At 44.9% G+C, this 20,727-nt stretch overlaps 1 protein-coding gene and 1 pseudogene across 1 annotated transcript; one reads left to right on the top strand and one right to left on the bottom strand.

Annotated features, from left to right (window-relative positions):
* The first annotated feature begins 33 nt into the window (after positions 1-33).
* On the top strand, positions 34-9,288 carry LOC139416012 (GMP reductase 2-like). The gene is made up of 10 exons (XM_071164243.1): positions 34-128; positions 797-936; positions 1,585-1,704; positions 1,927-2,010; positions 2,126-2,299; positions 2,537-2,618; positions 2,753-2,859; positions 5,942-5,984; positions 6,939-7,098; positions 7,741-9,288. Exons 2-10 carry the CDS (start codon positions 850-852, stop codon positions 7,928-7,930), a joined length of 1,047 nt encoding a protein of 348 aa, XP_071020344.1. The 5' UTR covers positions 34-128; positions 797-849; the 3' UTR covers positions 7,931-9,288.
* A 2,379-nt stretch (positions 9,289-11,667) lies between these two features.
* On the bottom strand, positions 11,668-13,979 carry LOC139417483 (tripartite motif-containing protein 16-like; annotated as a pseudogene).
* Between the last annotated feature and the right edge of the window lie 6,748 nt (positions 13,980-20,727).

Genomic DNA, 20,727 nt, shown 5'->3' on the forward strand with positions numbered 1-20,727 from the left:
ATACCCGAATTATAGAACTACAAGAATAGCTTTACAGTAAAGACCCGCCCTCTTAAACATTCCTGCCTCGCATTTGTGACGGAAGCGTTCTGCTGAAATAATAAATATTCATCATACATTTCATAAAGGTAAGTAGTTTGTTCCTCATTTCGTAGATAAGAAATATGATTGATATACCTACATCTAACCGTACGTACAGATCTAGGGTCTTTAACCTCTTTTGACGGTTTTAATGAAATATTTGCCAACCTTGAATTTTGACTGGACCATGGAGGCAGTGACAGCATGATAGCCCATATTGACTAGATTTTTCGAGTAGCTAGTTTATTAGGCCTTATATGACCAGCTTTAGCTAAATGATCTGTAATTCATGTATTATTATTACATTATTACCGATTTGGATATTGTAAGTATCTTAAGTGTATCTTAGTTATGCAACATTTAAAAGGGGGTATTTTTCCTCGCACTACTGTCGCGACAGTAAACAGGCCCACAAGGAACCCTCATGGAACTTTGAATAGTCCCCGTCTACTACCATTTTTATGAGTGAACAGACCCCCATGGAACCTTGAAAATGTGCTTACTCTAATGTTTTCTGTGTCCTATTTGTAAGGCGCTCATTGTTCACTATCTCTAGCGTTTATCACATGTTCGCCCTCGTGTGTGTGTGTGTGTGTGTGTGTGTGTGTGTGTGTGTTTGGTTGTTTGTTTTTGTGTGTGGGTTGGTGTGAATCAGCCTGTTCTGTGCTATTGCGCCGGTTCTATACTGTTATTCGTTTTTTCGACCCCATTGCAGACCGATCAAAAGAAGATACAACGTGTTCCAACCACCGATAACCAGCAGTAGAAATGCCTCGCATTGAGAATGACATCAAGTTGGACTTCAAGGATGTGCTCCTCCGCCCGAAACGAAGCACACTCAAGTCCCGTAGTGAGGTGAATAACTCCTTCCTTTTTCCAGTAATGTACTAATTTGTCTACAGTATTGTTCTATTCTATTCAATGACCAGTTTGTACTAGGAGTGTCATTTTCCATACACAGTATATCACTCTTCAATGTTGGTGCCTTTTTCTCTACCTTCCACCTGTCTGTCTGTGTCTCTGTCTGTCTCTCTCTTTTTCTGTCTGTCTGTATCTCTGTCTATCTGTCTCTCTGTCTCTATCTGTCTGTCTCCGTCTGTCTCTCTCTCTTTCTCTGTCTGTCTCTATCTGTCTGTCTCTCTGTCTCTATCTGTCTGTCTCTCTCCCTGTCTCTCTCTATCTGTCTCTCTGTCTCTATCTGTCTGTCTCCGTCTGTCTGTCTCTCTCTTTCTCTGTCTGTCTCTATCTGTCTGTCTCTCTGTCTCTATCTGTCTGTCTCTCTCCCTGTCTCTCTCTATCTGTCTCTCTGTCTCTATCTGTCTGTCTCCGTCTGTCTGTCTCTCTCTTTCTCTGTCTGTCTCTATCTGTCTGTCTCTCTGTCTCTATCTGTCTGTCTCTCTCCCTGTCTCTCTCAATCTGTCTCTCTGTCTCTGTCTGTCTCTCTCTATCTGTCTGTCTCTCTGTTTGTCTCTCTGTCTAAGTCTGTTTCTCCTTCTCCCCCAGGTGGACCTGATGAGAAGTTACACCTTCAGGAACTCCAAGGGAAGCTACAGAGGGATCCCCATAGTTGCAGCCAACATGGACACAGTCGGCACCTTCGAGATGGCCCTGGCGTTATCCAAGGTACATATTGTGTTATAAACGGCAACAAGCAAAAACAACAAAATAGCTTAAATCAGAATTCACCATCCTCACTCATACTTTCTAATACTAAACAACTCAAATATCCCCTTCTGGCTCACAGAGAAAGTGGAGCCCAAATCTATGTTTATTAGATGTCTCTGTTCCCATAGATTTTATGCACTTAAAGGTGTTTAACAAACACATTTCTCTTTCTCCCCCCAGTTCACTCTCTTCACTGCCATTCACAAACACTATTCAGTAGATGACTGGAAGGAGTTTGCAACAAAGAATCAAGAATGTGTACAGGTACATTAAAGCAATGCTGTCTGGGATATAATTTACATAGTACCCTATAAGACAAGAATCTTACTTTGCCAAACTTTTCATGATGTGTTTATCTGGCTCTCGTTCTCCCTCTCAGAGTGTGGCAGTCAGCACAGGGACAGGTGAAGGGGACTTTGACAGACTGGGTGAGATCCTAGCCGCTGTGCCTCAGCTGCAGTACATCTGTGTGGATGTGGCCAATGGCTACTCAGAGCACTTTGTCCACTTTGTCAAAGACGTGCGTCAGAAGTACCCGACACAAACCATCATGGTCAGTGACTCCTCTATGCTCTATTTTATAGTGTGCAAACTTGTGATTATGAGCATGTGATTATGCCTGCAGTATTTATACAGTTTATACATTTCAAATCACTATTCCTGAGGGCTCTTGTCAAAGTAGTGCACTCAGGGTGTCAATTGAGCCCATATAAGACTCTAGTCAAAAGTAGTGCATTATACTAGTGCACCATCTAAGACACTGAAAGTGACTGTGTTGTCTTTGCCACAGGCAGGGAATGTGGTTACCGGGGAGATGGTGGAGGAGCTGATCCTCGCCGGCGCTGACATCATCAAAGTGGGCATCGGACCAGGTGATGTTTTCACCCGGGTGACTCTGGCACATTGCGGTTTTGCTGGATCGTCATTCCTCATACCTCTTCTGCAATTGATTGAACTGGGGTCTTAGTGTGGTCATACTCATAACCTCCTAACTGTCTGTGTGTAGGGTCTGTGTGCACCACCCGTAAGAAGACCGGGGTGGGCTATCCCCAGCTGAGCGCTGTGATCGAGTGTGCAGACGCAGCCCACGGCCTGGGCGGACACATCATCTCTGTAAGCCTCCATTGTTATTATACATGTATGGTTATTTTATACATAGTGATGCACCGATATGACATTTTGGTCTGAAATTCAATATTTTCCTTGACAAAAAACCTGATAGCGTTATTTTAAATTTTAGCAGCCTTTTAAGCGTTCTAGTACAGTTAAATAGTTAACACACACACATGGATGCAGCGGTCTAAGGCACTGCATCTCAGTCCAAGAGGTGTCACTACAGTCCCTGGTTCGAATCCAGGCTGTATCACATCCGGGCGTGATTGGGAGTCCCGTAGGGCAGCGCACAATTGGCCCAGCGTTGTCTGGGTTTGGCCGGGATAGGCCGTCATTGTAAATAATAATTTGTTCTTAACTGACTTGCCTAGTTAAATAAAGGTTACACACCACACCACACTGACCAAAAAGTTATTTTGTTGGCATTTACGTATGTCCCCATTCCCAGTAAAACATCACCAAAACCTATTTCTTTCACTTACTTGCTGTGCTGATTTGTTGTTCATTTGTTCAGTCGTTTCATTCTCAACCAGGAATTCATCAAACATGTCAACCAGTGAAGTTTCAGCTCTGTCTGTCTCTCTGTCCGTGGCCTCTTCCTCGGGGGGGCACTGTCACTGTGTCCGTTTCCATCTTGTCCAGCTGTGTATGTAACATTTCACATAAACCCTGTTTCTTGTCTGCCTTGAAGTAGCGGTCCTTGTACCTAGCATGGAGCATGGTGGTGACACAGTAAAGAGGCTCAGGGAGAATGCCACTGAATCACTTGTTCACAGCCTCCAGTACTTTTGTAAGTTTTAACCCCACGGTCTGTCTGCAGTTATGTTGAGCGTTTCAATGCCATGACAGAGGGTATCACGTCTGCTGCAGACGCTGTTGATGAGCTTATTTCTTGAGTTAGTGGTTCGAATGGCGCTAGGAGTGTGTTCATGTTCTCAAATGGCGGCAGCGGTATGAGAACCAACACATTCTTGAGCAATACGGCTTTCCTCAGTACCAAATCCTCGTGGACCCAATGTGCTGTCAGACTCAACATTCTCATGGGGCTGACATCGCTGGTCCAAATGTCAGTCGTGACGCCAATAGCAAGTAGCATAATGAATTCCATTATCTTGGCATTAATACATTTTGCCTTTGAGTTGTCTCACTGAAATGTTCTTACTCTTTCAAATGACTGCTCGACTTGAGCTTGTTTAGTTGTTAGAAGTGTGCGCTCAGTATTTTTCTGCTTTTGTTCTGTGTAGCGCTGTATTTTTCGTGGCGTCATTACATCATCTACCTACGTTATATTAGGTATGCACGTTAGCTTTGACATTGGTTTTGCACATCAGCGTTAAACTAGGCATCGGGCCGATGCCGATAGCTAATATCGTCCGATTCCAATATGTTCACCAACATATTGTGCATCCCTAGTTACACTTACATCCTTTTGGCTCAACAGTCTTTGGCTGTCTTTGGCTCAACAGTCTCTGGCTGTCTTTGGCTCAACAGTCTTATGCTGTCTTTGGCTCAACACTCTCTGGCTGTCTTTGACTCAACAGTCTCTGGCTGTCTTTGGCTCAACAGTCTCTGGCTGTCTTTGGCTCAACAGTCTCTGTCTGTCTTTGGCTCAACAGTCTCTGGCTGTCTTTGGCTCAACAGTCTCTGGCTGTCTTTGGCTCAACAGTCTCTGGCTGTCTTTGGCTCAACAGTCTCTGGCTGTCTTTGGCTCAACAGTCTCTGGCTGTCTTTGGCTCAACAGTCTCTGTCTGTCTTTGGCTCAACAGTCTCTGGCTGTCTTTGGCTCAACAGTCTCTGTCTGTCTTTGGCTCAACAGTCTCTGGCTGTCTTTGGCTCAACAGTCTCTGGCTGTCTTTGGCTCAACAGTCTTTTGCTGTTTTTGGCTCAAAAGTCTTTGGCTGTCTTTGGCTCAACAGTCTTTGGCTGTCTTTGGCTCAACAGTCTCTGGCTGTCTTTGGCTCAACAGTCTTTGGCTGTCTTTGGCTCAACAGTTTTTTGCTGTCTTCGGCTCAACAGTCTCTGGCTGTCTTTGGCTCAACAGTCTCTGGCTGTCCTTGGCTCAACAGTATTTGACTCAACAGTCTTTGGCTCAACAGTCTTTTGCTGTCTTTGGCTCAAAAGTCTTTGGCTGTCTTTGGCTCAACAGTCTCTGGCTGTCTTTGGCTCAACAGTCTCTGGCTGTCTTTGGCTCAACAGTCTTTGGCTCAACAGTCTTTTGCTGTCTTTGGCTCAAAAGTCTCTGGCTGTCTTTGGCTCAACAGTCTCTGGCTTTCTTTGGCTCAACAGTCTTTGGCTCAACAGTCTTTTGCTGTCTTTGGCTCAAAAGTCTTTGGCTCAACAGTCTTTGGCTCAACAGCCTTTGGCTCAACAGTCTCTGGCTCAACAGTCTTTGGCTGTCTCTGGCTCAACAGTCTTTGGCTATCTTTGGCTCAAAAGTCTTTGGCTGTCTTTGGCTCAAAGGTCTTTGGCTGTCTTTGGCTCAACAGTCTTTTGCTGTCTTTGGCTCAACAGTATTTTGCTGTCTTTGGCTCAACAGTCTTTGGCTCAACAGTCTTTTGCTGTCTTTGGCTCAAATGTCTCTGGCTGTCTTTGGCTCAAAGGTCTTTGGCTGTCTTTGGCTCAAGTCTTTGGCTGTCTTTGGCTCAACAGTCTTTTGCTGTCTTTGGCTCAACAGTCTTTGGCTGTCTTTGGCTCAACAGTCTTTGGCTGTCTTTGGCTCAACAGTCTTTTGCTGTCTTTGGCTCAACAGTCTTTGGCTGTCTTTGGCTCAACAGTCTTTGGCTGTCTTTGGCTCAACAGTCTTTTGCTGTCTTTGGCTCAAAAGTCTTTGGCTCAACAGTCTTTGGCTGCCCTTGGCTCAACAGTCTTTGGCTGTCTTTGGCTCAACAGTCTCTGGCTGTCTTTGGCTCAACAGTCTCTGGCTGTCTTTGGCTCAACAGTCTCTGGCTGTCTTTGGATCAACAGTCTTTGGCTGTCTTTGGCTCAACACCGTGATATACATACCAAGATGGTTGAATAGATAAAGACTTCACCTGAAGACCCATAGTATCTTATTCTTCCCTCTTCTTTCTCTCTCATAAAGGATGGTGGGTGCACTTGCCCAGGTGACGTCTCCAAGGCTTTTGGTGAGTTTTATAGCAGTAGAATGTAACATTTCAACTCACAGAGCATACAGTGCTTACTTGAATCAGACTACAGAGACTCTACAGCCAGTGTTGTAGTACTCAGGTCCAGGACTCGGACTCAAGTACTACAACACATTTTCAGGGCTAGTGACTGGACTTGGACTCAACCACTGGTGACTCGGACTTGGACTCAACCACTGGTGACTCAGACTTGGACTCAACCACTGGTGACTCAGACTTGGACTCAACCACTGGTGACTCGGACTTGGACTCAACCATTTATGACTCAGACTTGGCTTCTAGTGCCTTGTATTTGCACTTTGGGCTGGATAAGCTACTATGATAAGTAGAATATTAGCAGCACTGGGTGCGCAGAGCAGCGAGGGTTCCGTTCTCTAACAGTGGGAAGGAAGCGCCACACACAACCTACGTCAGCTGGTGAGCCGCGGGGGAGCAAGCGATGAGTGTGGGCAGACAAGCAGGCAGGCTCTGCTAGACATCGCGTCAGCGACTCTCTTACTTCTCCATAAGCGCCAGTCACTAGCCTACTATTTAGCTTTGCCTGGTTATGAAACACTAACTGCTTTACGAAATGTAAAACAATGATAGTATTGAGTTTAATAGTAAAACAACAGTCTAGCTCTTTGTCTCTTTCTCTCCTTGAATATAGAAAAGTGCATTTGTTGTCTCATGCTAACCTCACACTTTCCCCCCTGCAGCCCATAGCCAGGTTCTGACAACCCTGCTATCAATAATGAGTCGTTAGGATGTCACCGGGGCGTTTTAAAATGGTCGCCTAAAGTTGTCAGGATGTTGTGTCATGGTCCCCTGGAGGTTTTGTCTAGTTCCCAGGATTGTCCGACCCCAGCTGGGTTCTTAGGACGTCGTGTGATGGTCCCAAGGGAATGTGTCTGACCCTGGGTTTTCTCAGCTGTGGTTGTGTGTGACTGACAGGCGCGGGGGCGGACTTTGTGATGCTGGGTGGAATGCTGGCTGGCCACTCAGAGAGCGGGGGCGAGGTCATCGAGAAGAACGGGAAGAAGTACAAGCTGTTCTACGGCATGAGCTCCGACACGGCCATGAAGAGACACGCCGGGGGCGTGGCCGAGTACAGGTCAGAGATGTTACTGAGATGTTACTCAATATTGGACTATAAATTGTGCCTTCCTGTATTTTACTTATGTTAAAGTGTTTGTTCTATTCTACTGAGACATTTACTTTATGTTTGTTCTCTTATCTTTTCTTATTTCTTATTGTTGTATTGGTAAGAAGGACCCTGCAAGTAAGCATTTGGTTAGATGGTGTATACCATGTGTATCCTGTACACACAGTACCAGTCAAAAGTTTTAGAACACCTACTCATTCCAGGGTTTTTCTTTATTTTGACTATTTTCTACATTCTATAATAATAGTGAAGACATCAAAACTATAAAATAACACATATGGAATCATGTAGTAACCAAAAAAGGGTTAAACAAATCACAATATGTTTTTGATTCTTCAAAGTAGCCACCCTTTGCCTAGATGACAGCTTTGCACACTCTTGGCATTCTCTAATAAAAAGAATATTAGTCAAAGTTGAAGCATCAATACTAGTCTATATACCACGTACGTACTCATGGAACTAAAAGTAGCTACGCAAAATAGCGTTGGGTAGAAGAAATATGCAGACGTGTGCATCCCCACAATTCCTAACTCGTCGTATACATACATTAGGCTTAAGAGTTCACTGAAACGTTCCCTCTTCTTCTCCCAGGGCCTCTGAGGGGAAGACGGTGGAGGTGGTCTACAAGGGTCCCGTGGACGTAACCATACGCGACGTCCTGGGTGGGGTCCGCTCCACCTGCACCTACGTGGGTGCAGGGAAGCTCAAGGAGCTCAGCCGCAGGACCACCTTCATCAGGGTCACCCAGCAGCTCAACACCGTCTTTGGGAACGATAACTAGGCGAGGTCCAGGCTGGTTCCTGGGCGTAACAGGGTCGGGGGGGGGGGGTTTGTTTGCTGCCTGCCCCTGTCACATGGATGCTATTACACATACTGCACACACACACACACACACAGAGAAACATACACACACAGAAACAGACAATACTGTAACCATTGATAGTAAGAATCTGTCATTTGAGAAACGTAAACCTTGGATAAGTGTTCGGTTGCCAAATCAAAACCTTTTTAGGTGACACTATCAAAACAATCCCTTATCTAAGAGTTTATCTAAGGTTTGATATTTTAGACATATTTGGCTTTTTTCCCGGTAAATTACCAGAAATGGACATTTCTTTGATAATAAGTGAGCCGAGGATTGTTGTGTTACTTCGGGGTGTATTTTTTGTCTTGCTCAATCATTCCCATTCAGCTCTGCAGGCCTTGAGTGCAGGCTTCCTTCCTCTCTCTGTCCATTATTATCTACCAAGTCCTAGAATCTCTCTCTTTCTCTCTCTCTACATCCCCTCTTTCTCCTAACACTTCTATGCACGTCACCGCCATGCTATATGAAAGCCATATGCAAAACAATGGATGTAGAGTATTTCACTTTATGAAGTATTTACTATATCAAGAGTACAGGTAAAGTTTATTCCGAAAACATAGTTTTTATTATTTTAGATATATTCAATAGATGAACATATTCCTTGTAATTACCAATATTGAAGATTTTTATGTTAAGATATTTCTGGTTATTTAACTTAATCCTTTTCAAACTCACTTAAATAAATATATATTGACCTTGAATGATTTGCAAAAGTGTTAGATGATATCGTATTCCAGTCTTTTCCCCCCATATGTTGTTCTCATGGGGACCAAATATTAAAGCGAGGAGGGAAAAGATATAGAGTGAAACTACTGACAAACTGTTTCATGTACTGTACAGCTACAGTATAAACTCAAGTCAGTCAAATTACACCCAGTATGTTGAGGGGAAACTGGTGGAATACAGAATGTGTTCAAAGTATGTTCTTAAAGTAGGCTGAGGGAGACAGGACAGCTTTGAGTGTTACCTTGACCTACATGTTGAGTTCCCCAATTTCTCAATATTTTATATAGTCAGAGACTAAAATGTCCATGCAAGCAACATTTCACATGATTGTACTGTTACTTTGAGAAAATGTTGTTTCTGTCTATGCATTATTCTGTACTTGTAACTGACTAGTTTTCCATATGGCGGTATATTTACTTTACTTCACTGTGTTTTGGAGGATAATTCCATTTGATATGTATCTGGTTTTAGTCAAACGTGTTATGCAGGTTTTATGGCACTTTTCTTCAGTCTTCTCACTTCTGACCAATAAAGAGCATTCCATATGATTTGTGTCGTTTATTTGTTCATTTTAACATTGAATCTCAACATGACAATTAAAGATCCACACATTTATACAATATAGAGTACAGATATCAATTGCACTCTGTTTGTGTACCAGCTCATGTCATGAATCCCAATGTATTTAGATTTTGTAAGCTAGACATTTTTTTTTATAACTGGACAGAAACATCAGCATTAACATTCAGTCAACTGACTATTTACATGAAAGTTCTTGGAACAGTGGGACAACATTATGATAGTTAGGTAACTTGACCAGCAGGGGGAGACAAAGTCCTGCCTTGCATGTTAAACCCAAATCCAGCCACTGTGAGTCCAAATCACAGCACAACAGCATTGGAATATGCATATAATGTGGGAATGTGAAAACTTTGTGGTCACAAGTTGCCATCTCTGTAACGAACATAGTTGGGCCACCATCCCATGTCTCCCGAATATCTTATTACGAAACAATAATTCTTCACTGACTATCATAGTACACCAGAAACCAGTGTGATTGTCTGGACTGACTGCAGCAAAAATAATGTTAGTTACCAGATGGAAGCCTCCACATAAGCTCTGAATAACTCAATGTCTACTACATTTCCTTGACATCTTTTCACTAGAACTTTCCACAGCCCGTGTGAACAGAGCCAAGGAAATTACAGTTGATACTATCAACAGGTAATGTAATGTAATAATGTGTAAATTCATTCAATGTATTTTTAATATCTGTATTGAATATATATATTGATGTATGCAACCTGACTTAATGAATGTGTGCCAAATGTAAAAACATAAGATGAGTGATACACATGTTTTTTTTAATGAATAGGTATGTCCACAACACGAGCCGGGAGGAGAGGCTTATGTTGATATATGTCCACAATTAGATATGTCCACAATAATTTTTTAACACTAGCCAGGATTCAAACCAAAAATGGTTCTTCGAAGGGTTCTTTTTTCTAAGACTGTAGACATTACACCAGCTCACAGAACACCCCCATATACGACGTACCGATAACCCTCTTACATGTGAACATGGGACCCTGTAATACTGTGCCTGCTGGGTCTTGGGTTGATCATGGACCGCTCTACATGGGCACCTCCACTGCTGCTCTGGCTGAATGTTCGCTCCATAGAGACCGTACCCCCCACTGCTGCTCTGGCTGAATGTTCGCTCCATAGAGACCGTACCCCCTACTGCTGCTCTGGCTGAATGTTCGCTCCATAGAGACCATACCCCCTACTGCTGCTCTGGCTGAATGTTCACTAAATAGAGACCGTACCCCCCACTGCTGCTCTGGCTGAATGTTCGCTCCATAGAGACCGTACCCCCCACTGCTGCTCTGGCTGAATGTTCGCTCCATAGAGACCGTACCCCCCACTGCTGCTCTGGCTGAATGTTCGCTCCATAGAGGCCGTACCCCCCACTGCTGCTCTGGCTGAATGTTCGCTCCATAGAGACCATACCCCCTACTGCTGCTCTGGCTGAATGTTCGCTCCATAGAGACCGTACCCCCCACTGCTGCTCTGGATGAATGTTCGCTCCATAGAGACCGTACCCCCCACTGCTGCTCTGGCTGAATGTTCGCTCCATAGAGACCGTACCCCCTACTGATGCTCTGGCTGAATGTTCGCTCCATAGAGACCGTACCCCCTACTGCTGCTCTGGCTGAATGTTCGCTCCATAGAGACCGTACCCCCCACTGCTGCTCTGGCTGAATGTTCGCTCCATAGAGACCGTACCCCCCACTGCTGCTCTGGCTAAATGTTCGCTCCATAGAGACCGTACCCCCCACTGCTGCTCTGGCTGAATGTTCGCTCCATAGAGACCGTACCCCCCACTGCTGCTCTGGCTGAATGTTCGCTCCGTAGAGACCGTACCCCCCACTGCTGCTCTGGCTGAATGTTCGCTCCATAGAGACCGTACCCCCCACTGCTGCTCTGGCTGAATGTTCGCTCCATAGAGACCGTACCCCCCACTGCTGCTCTGGCTGAATGTTCGCTCCGTAGAGACCGTACCCCCTACTGCTGCTCTGGCTGAATGTTCGCTCCATAGAGACCGTACCCCCTACTGCTGCTCTGGCTGAATGTTCGCTCCATAGAGACCATACCCCCTACTGCTGCTCTGGCTGAATGTTCGCTCCATAGAGACCATACCCCCTACTGCTGCTCTGGCTGAATGTTCGCTCCATAGAGACCATACCCCCTACTGCTGCTCTGGCTGAATGTTCGCTCCATAGAGACCATACCCCCTACTGCTGCTCTGGCTGAATGTTCGCTCCATAGAGACCGCACCCCCCACTGCTGCTCTGGTTGACTGTACTCTCTATACTGTCTGGCTCTGGCTGGGCTACTTCCTGTTCCCAGGGTGACAAAGGGAGTTAGGTCACCCTGATGATGCCGGATCTCCATTCTGTGCAGTTCCGTCCTCTGGTGATATCTGCCCCTGCTGTAGAAGGACAGGGATGGTGGGTTGGAGGTTTTGTCCCAGAATACTTCTAATTCTATGGGACGGGGTATTGTTTCAGGTTGAGCTGCAGTTTTCCCAGGAAGATAGATACACCTAGAATAAACTTGTGCCTGTGGAGTTTTATCTGTATAGGTCATCCCATCACTACGCCTAATACTCTCATAGTACAGGAGCTTTCCTCCGCTCTGCTGTACCTCCTGGACCAGCTTGTCCCAGTCGGCCCCGGGCTCCAGACCCTTCCTCAGATCCACAGTATGGCCCTTCTCCACAGCCAGGGGCACCCCTGCGTAACACAGGAGGAAGCGGAAGGAGTCCCCCGCTGACAGGGCAGCCTACATGGTTCTCTTGAAGGTCTTGATGGACTTTATGCGAGCTGAGACGGAATTCTGTCACTGGTCAGGGCGATGTCACGCAGGGTGGACACTCCCTCGATGAGCTGGACACTGTAGCTAGCCAACCTCTCCCTCCATGCAATCAGTATTTCACATTATTGTACTTTACTGGGTATTCAGTTACTTTGTGAGAATGTTGGCTCTGTTGGTGCATTTTTATGTTAAGGTGTGTAACTGACTAGTTTTCACTACGCCGGTATATTTACTTTACTTCATAGTGCTTTCTAAGATTATCCCATTTGATATGTTTCGCTTTAAGTAAAAAGTGTTATGTCTTTCTAAACATTATTTTTGGTTGTGTCAGTCCTGTCAGTTCTGACCAATAAAGAGCACATGATTTGTGTTTTAGAGTTGGTTTATTTTTCCCTTTTAACATTAAATATCAACAGGACAAGTAAAGATCCACACATTTATACAAAATACATTACAGATATTAATTGTACTGTTTGTTAAAATGTTAAGATTTTTTTAAACCTTTATTTCACTAGGCAAGTCAGTTAGGAACAAATTCTTATTTACAATTACAGCCTAGGAACAGTAGGTTAACTGCCTTGTTCAGGGGCAGAACGACAGATTTCTACCTTGTCAACTATGGGACTCAATCCACCAACCTTTCAGGTTACTGGCCCAACGCTCTAAACACTAGGCTACCTGCCACCAAATGTACTTCTCAGACCTGTCTGGAAATGACCCAGTTGAAAATATCTGAACAGAAACATCAGCATTTACAATCAATCAACTGAATATTTACATGATTTATTGTACAATAATGAGGTCAGAAAAATGTGATTAAGGGACATGAAAGGTGGAAGTTCTTGGAACATTGGGACAACGTTGTGATAAGTGGCTGACTTGAGTTACAGGGGGAGACAAAGTCCTGCCTTGCATGTAAACTCAAATCCAACCAGTGAGTCCAACACACATTAGAATCCTACAGTACCAACAACAACAACACACTAGTGGAGATCCAAACTGAACTCAATACACTTAAGACACAGCCTACATTACACAAGCTGACAAAACACCTCTATATATGGCATACCGATAACCCTCTCACACTTTCACTCAGAAGCCTGGTAAGTGATGGATTTTACACGAGCTGAGACAGAACTCTGGATGCTTGTCAGGGTGATGTCTCGCAGGGCGGACACTCCCTCAATGAGCCGGATACTGGAGCTAGCCAATCTCTCCCTCTGCTCCTTATCCCACCTCCCTAGTTCCAGGCTCTGGCTCTCTCTCTTGGCCAAAGCCTTCTGCTCCTCCTTCAACTTCTCACTCAGCTCTTTGTGTGCCTTAGTAGGCAGAGTCTTCATGTTGTGGATGCGATGCTGGTCCTCGATAGCGCACTGGTTAGGTCGTCCAAGCAGTAGTACTTGAAAATCTTACCATGGTGGGGGCATTTGGTGGCCAACCCAACTCCGCCAGCCCCCGGTGCTATGGGTTCAGTCAGGGTATGTGTCTGCAGCAGAAATGGGACTGAAAGGTGTGGCTCCAAGTGCTGGACACACATGGACATTTCACAGTTGATGCAAGTCTTCAGTGCTGGCTTCCTGTCTTCTGTACATAAGACACAAACAATGGCCATAACCTCCGATGGAGCCTCAGACATGTCCAATTCTGTGAACGCTGGTTCGGTTGAAGCTACCCCAAAAAACGGTGGTAGGAAATGGGTGCTTTGCGTGGGCGTTGTCCTTAATGTTTTCATGTTCAAAGAATCCCTCTTCCCACCCGCTTTTAATCTTGCTGACAATAAACCAACACTAATTTCAAACTCGTTGGCCACTATAATGTTTCTAATCTAAATGTTTTAACGGCCGGTCAGATTGCTTTTGTTCACTCTTGGTCTCTGGTCTGTTCTGCTTTTGAGGCTACTTCTAGTTAGACCTTGTTCACCATTTACTTTTATGGTGTTGACCTAGGGGATATAATCATTATTAACAGGATGGTATGAGATAAGCCAAAGCAGAATTGCGTGAACTTTGGACTTGGTAGCCATAGTAGCCTACTCTACCTGAGACACAGACAGTAACAGTATGCCTACTAACAGAATCTCAATGCAATCAGTATTTCACAATAATGCACTTTACTGGGTATTCAGTGACTTTGTGAGAATGTTGTCCTTTTCAGGGCTACTTTCCAAATTCCCTACAGTATGTTCTTAAGGTAGGCTAAAAAGCTCCCGAGTGGCGCAGCGGTCTAAGGCACTTCATTTTAATCTCAGTGCAAGAGGTGTCACTACAGTCCTTGGTTCAAATCCAGGCTGTATCACATCTGGCTGTGAGTGGGAGTCCCATAGGGTGGTGCACAATTGGCCCAGTGTTACCGGGGTAAGCCGTCATTGTCAAAAGTATTTGTTCTTAACTGACTTGCCTAGTTAAATGTCACGTTCTGACCTTAGTTCCTTTGTTTTTGTCTTTGTTTTAGTATGGTCAGGGCGTGAGTTGGGGTGGGCAGTCTATGTTTGTTTTTCTATGTTGGTTTTTGAGTTCGGCCTAGTAGGGTTCTCAATCAGAGGCAGCTGTCAATTGTTGTCCCTGATTGAGAATCATACTTAGGTAGCCTGGGTTTCACTTTTGGTTTGTGGGTGTTTGTTTCCGTGTGAGTGTTTGGGCCACACGGTACTGTTTCTGTTTTGGTAAATTCACGTTGTCATTTATTGTTTAGTGTTCTGAGTTTTAATTAAACATCATCATGAACACGTACCACGCTGCACTTTGGTCCTCCTCTCTTTCTCCCGACGACAACCCTTACATTAAATAAGATAAAGAGGTGAGGAAGACACATCATGCCACGACTTCCGCCGAAGTCGGCTCCTCTCCTTGTTCGAGCGTCGTTTGGCGGTCGACGTCACCGGCTTTCTAGCCATCGCCTCTCCATTTTTCATGTATTCATTTGTTTTGTCTTGTTCCCTGCACACCTGGTTTTCATTCCCCATTCAATCTACAAGTATTTAATTCTCTGTTCCCCATCATGTCTTTGTGTAAGATTGTTTGTGTTAGGTGTTTGTTGTTGACGCGCAAGACTGGTTTGTTTTTTCGGTGGTATTTCATGAAGATGTTTATTGTTAAACATAATTCTTGTGACTGTTTTGCGCGTTGTGCACTTTTGCCTCAATAAAGTGTGCACCTGTTTCACAAATCTCTGCTCTCCTGCACCTGACTTCGCTTTATATATTTTGCTTTTAGTAAAACGTGTTATACCGTTTCCAAGCCTTCTTTTTTGTTGTGTCAGTTCTGACCAGCACCTCCACTGCTGCTCTGGTTGACTGTACTCTCTACTGTCAGGCTCCGGCTGGGCTACTTCCTGTTTCCAGGGTGTCAAAGGGAGTTAGGTCATGATGGAGTTTAAGCGAGCTGAGACAAAACTCTGGGCACTTGTCAGGGTGATGTCGCACAGGGCGGACACTCCCTCAATGAGCCGGACACTGGAGCTAGCCAACTTCTCCCTCTGCTCCTTATCCCACCTCCCTAGTTCCAGGCTCTGGCTCTCTCTCTTGGCCAAGGCCTTCTGCTCCTGCTTCAACTTCTCCCTCAGCTCTTTGTGTGCCTTAGTAGGCAGGGTCTTCATGTTGTGGATGCGATGCTGGTCGTCGATGGCGCAGGACATGCACGCACTGGTTAGGTCGTTCAAGCAGTATTTACCATATCAAGAGTACAGGTCAAGTTTATCCCAAAATCCCAAATGGATCCCAAATGTTTTAGATGGTATTGTATTAGTCTTTTTTTCCCACTAGCTAGTTAGTTGTGTTATTTTCATGCGGACCAAATATTAAAGCTAGGATGGAATAAATAGAGTGAAACTACTGTCAAACATCTGTTTCATGCTCTGTAGAGACACACTAGTACCTCAGTCAAATTATTGAGGGAAAACTGATGGGGAATACAGAATGTGTTCAAATGATGTTATGCTAAAGAGGTGAGGGAGACAGGACAGCCTTGAGTTACCTTGACTTACTGTTGATTTCACACTTTTCTCAACATTTTATATAGTCAATGACTATATAAAATGTCTATGCAAACAGCATTTCACATTATTGTACTTGACTGTGTCAGTTATTTTGAGAGAATGTTGTTTCTGTCTATGCATTGTTCTGTACTTGTAACTGACTCATTTTCCCAATGGAGGTATATTCACTTTACTTCACAGTGTTTTGGAGGATAATTCCATTTTATATGTGTCTTGTTTTGCACACTTTGTACAAAATAATAAAATGCAGTACTACAGGATATTTCTTAACGTAGCTCTTTATTAGCTAGCTATAACTGACATGTTCACGTATCGCCAACCAGGATCCAACTGCCGATGACCTAACCATGTGGGTGGTCTTAACCAATCATAGCACAGTATGATATGGCGGTAAAATGCATTCAATTACAATTCAGTATGTTTACACATATGAATATTACACCCCCCCTTCTTTTAAAACAAAATAAAAATGTTTGCATATTCTAAGGGTTTCTTTTGATACATGCTCTGTAGTTTGAACTCAAGGTAAGTAACCATTTATATTGTATACTACACCAACTGAATCAACATAGACTCTGAACAATAATCCAACATACTGTTACTTTTCAAACAAGGGATTCTCAGCAACTCAGCTTTCACTGTAGAAATAACATCTTAACATTTCAAACAAATACAAAACATTTCAAGTGAACTTTCAATAACAAGTTTACAGTCTGGAACTCTTTTAGGGCAGCGATCCGCCTACACCCTTTGACATGTCACAGGTCAAGGACAGCTCTGGGCTTGACCTCTCTTCCTGACCTTGTGCGATATGATGCTGAGCATGCTTCTGTGTCAGTCAACAGCTCTTGTGGTGTTGCAGGTAAGTATGGTGTATGTTGTGCTGTGTGTGTGTTTAGTCCATCACGTTCTCTTTCAGGGGAACAGTTCATCTCATCAGTGTGTTGTTCTTTTCTGTTCAGTAGGTGACGACGATTGCGGCGGTACACCGCTCCTTCTGCGGTGCGGACGTGATATGAACGCTCAGTGTCAGCTGGCTGGATGACGACTGCTGGCTTCCAGAGGCCATGCTCCTGGATTCTAATTGACTCTCCATCGATTAGTGGTGGCAGTGGTCTAGCTGACTTGTCGTAGTATCGCTTTTGTTGTTGTTGTCTCTGTGTACGTTTTCCATGCATTTCCTTGTAGTTGACGACCTCAGGTTGCAGCTGCTGGTTGGTGCTGGGAAGTATTGAGCGAAGTCTGCGGCTTTGGTGAAGTCACAGCTGGGCAGGTGATTTGAAGTTGTCAACTGGAGTGTTGCGGTATTCAAGGAGACTGAGGTAGGGGTCTCTTGTCTGCTTTTGCTTTGTCCATGAGTGATTTATCAATCTGCACAGATTTTTCAGCAAGGCCATTACTTTGAGGGTAATGTGGGCTTGTGGTGACGTGTAAACTCCCATGCTTTTGTGAAGGATTCAAACTCATTTGATTTGTAACAGGGGCCATTGTCATATATTAAAGTCTCTACAATGCCATGCCTGGCAAAGGCTGCTTTCAGTTTGTGTATCACAGCTGCAGATGTGGTGCTGTGAAGCTTGTCGAGTTCGAAGTATCTGCTGTAGTAGTCCACTGTTACGATGCAGTCCTCGTTGTTCCAAGTGAACAGATCGGTTGCCACAACCTGCCAAGGTCGGTCTGGGATACAGTGAGGTAACATTGTCTCTTTGGTGTTTGAGGGGCGTCGTTCAAGACATATGGCACATTTACCAACAAATGTCCCGTGCTCTCTGTTTGCACTTTTCCATGCCCATGTGTACAGCATGGATCTTTGTCAAAATCTCTTCTCTGAGACTGGTAGGGATAATGATTTTCTCTCCTTTGAAAATTATTCCGTTGATCTGTGATAGTTCATCACGATGGTTCCAGGATTCTGAGACGCTCTGAGGGCATTTTCTCCTCTCCTCAGGCCATCCATCCTGTATGACTTTCCTCAGCTGTGCGAGTTGTGAGTCCTTTTCTGTTTCTGCTTGGATCTCCTTCAGTTTTGTGTCACTAACTGGTAAGTTGCTGTACACCATGTGCACTTGCATGTCCATGCCTTCACTGAGGCTGCTGTCCTTATAGGTAAGAAACTTCCTGGAGAGTGTGTCTGCGACAGGGATGTCTTTGCCTGGACAGTGAGTGATTGTGAAGTCGTATTTTTGTAGTTGAAGGATCATTCTCTGTAGCCTTGGCGGGGCTGCGGCTAGTGGTTTCCTCATAATTGACTCAAGGGGTTTGTGGTCGGATTCCACAATGACTTGTCGTCCATATACAGTATGTACTGATGGAAATGTTTACATCCGAACAGAATGGCGTAGAGCTCCTTTTCGATTTGAGCGTAGTTGATTTCACAGTCTGTGAGAGATTTGGAAGCGTAGCCGATGAGCTTTTTTTCTTGCAGTAGCGCTGCACCTAGTCCATACTTTGACGCGTCCACTTGGAGTCTGAGCTCTTTGTCGGGGTTGTAGTAGGCAAGGATTGGTCCTGGTTCTCTCGTGATCAAGTCTTTCACATTCTGGAAAGCAATGTCGTGTTGCTTGTCCCAGAGAAACTCACTGGACTGCTTTAGCAGTTGACGCAGGGGTGCATTAGCATTGGAGAGGCTGGGTGCGAACTTGGCTAAGTAGTTGACCATGCTAAGCACAGTTTCCAGCTCTGCACGGTTCTTTGGTGGCTCCATTTCTTTTATGGCTAAGATCTTCTGTGGATCTGGCTTGATTCCAGTCGCTGTGAGAAGATGTCCGAAGTAGCTGACCTCTGTAGTGCCGACTGTGCTCTTTTCAGGGTTGAGCCGGACTCCTCTCTCGTGGGACCTTTGCAGCATCGCGCGGAGGTTTCGGTCGTGCTCCTCTTTGGTTCGACCATAGACAAGGATTTCGTCCACAATTGCCACAACTCTGTCGAGGCCTTCATACACTTCGTCGATCTTTCGCTGAAACTAGTCTTGGGCTGAGATAATCCCAAAAGGCAGGCGACGGAACCTGTAGCGTCCGAACGGTGTGTTGAATGTTGTGAGCTTAGATGACTCTTCTGTGAGCTTGATAACCCAGTTGTAGCCTGATCTAGCGTCCATGACACTGAAGTAGTGTGCTCCTGCTAGCTTGTGTGTGATGCCATCTAGCGTCGATAAAGGATAACGGGGCCGTTTGATAGCCTTGTTCAAGTCTCTTGGGTCGAGACATGCTCTGAGCTTGCCTGTGCGTGGTTTAAATCAAATCAAATCAAATCAAATTGTATTTGTCACATACACATGGTTAGCAGATGTTAATGCGAGTGTAGCGAAATGCTTGAGCTTCTAGTTCCGACAATGCAGTAATAACCAACAAGTAATCTAACTAACAATTCCAAAACTACTGTCTTATACACAGTGTAAGGGGATAAAGAATATGTACATAAAGATATATGGATGAGTGATGGTACAGAGCAGCATAGCAAGATACAGTAGATGGTATCGAGTACAGTATATACATATGAGATGAGTATGTAAACAAAGTGGCATAGTTAAAGTGGCTAGTGATACATGTATTACATAGGAATGCAGTAGATGATATAGAGTACAGTATATACGTAGACATATGAGATGAATAATGTAGGGTATGTAAACATTATATTAGGTAGCATTGTTTAAAGTGGCTAGTGATATATTTTACATCATTTCCCATCAATTCCCATTATTAAAGTGGCTGGAGTTGAGTCAGTGTGTTGGCAGCAGCCACTCAATGTTAGTGGTGGCTGTTTAACAGTCTGATGGCCTTGAGATAGAAGCTGTTTTTCAGTCTCTCGGTCCCAGCTTTGATGCACCTGTACTGACCTCGCCTTCTGGATGTTAGCGGGGTGAACAGGCAATGGCTCGGGTGGTTGTTGTCCTTGATGATCTTTATGGCCTTCCTGTAACATCGGGTGGTGTAGGTGTCCTGGAGGGCAGGTAGTTTTCCCCCGGTGATGCGTTGTGCAGACCTCACTACCCTCTGGAGAGCCTTACGGTTGTGGGCGGAGCAGTTGCCGTACCAGGCCCGACAGCCCGACAGGATGCTCTCGATTGTGCATCTGTAGAAGTTTGTGAGTGCTTTTGGTGACAAGCCAAATTTCTTCAGCCTCCTGAGGAGATGCTGTCTGTGTGAGTGGACCAATTCAGTTTGTCTGTGATGTGTATGCCGAGGAACTTAAAACTTACTACCCTCTCCACTACTGTTCCATCGATGTGGATAGGGGGGTGTTCCCTCTGCTGTTTCCTGAAGTCCACAATCATCTCCTTAGTTTTGTTGACGTTGAGTGTGAGGTTATTTTCCTGACACCACACTCCGAGGGCCCTCACCTCCTCCCTGTAGGCCGTCTCGTCGTTGTTGGTAATCAAGCCTACCACTGTTGTGTCGTCCGCAAACTTGATGATTGAGTTGGAGGCGTGCGTGGCCACGCAGTCGTGGGTGAACAGGGAGTACAGGAGAGGGCTCAGAACGCACCCATGTGGGGCCCCAGTGTTGAGGATCAGCGGGGTGGAGATGTTGTTGCCTACCCTCACCACCTGGGGGCGGCCCGTCAGGAAGTCCAATACCCAGTTGCACAGGGCGGGGTCGAGACCCAGGGTCTCG

The sequence above is a fragment of the Oncorhynchus clarkii genome, chromosome 9 (assembly GCF_045791955.1).
Source record: "Oncorhynchus clarkii lewisi isolate Uvic-CL-2024 chromosome 9, UVic_Ocla_1.0, whole genome shotgun sequence".
In the NCBI taxonomy this organism is placed as follows: domain Eukaryota; kingdom Metazoa; phylum Chordata; class Actinopteri; order Salmoniformes; family Salmonidae; genus Oncorhynchus; species Oncorhynchus clarkii.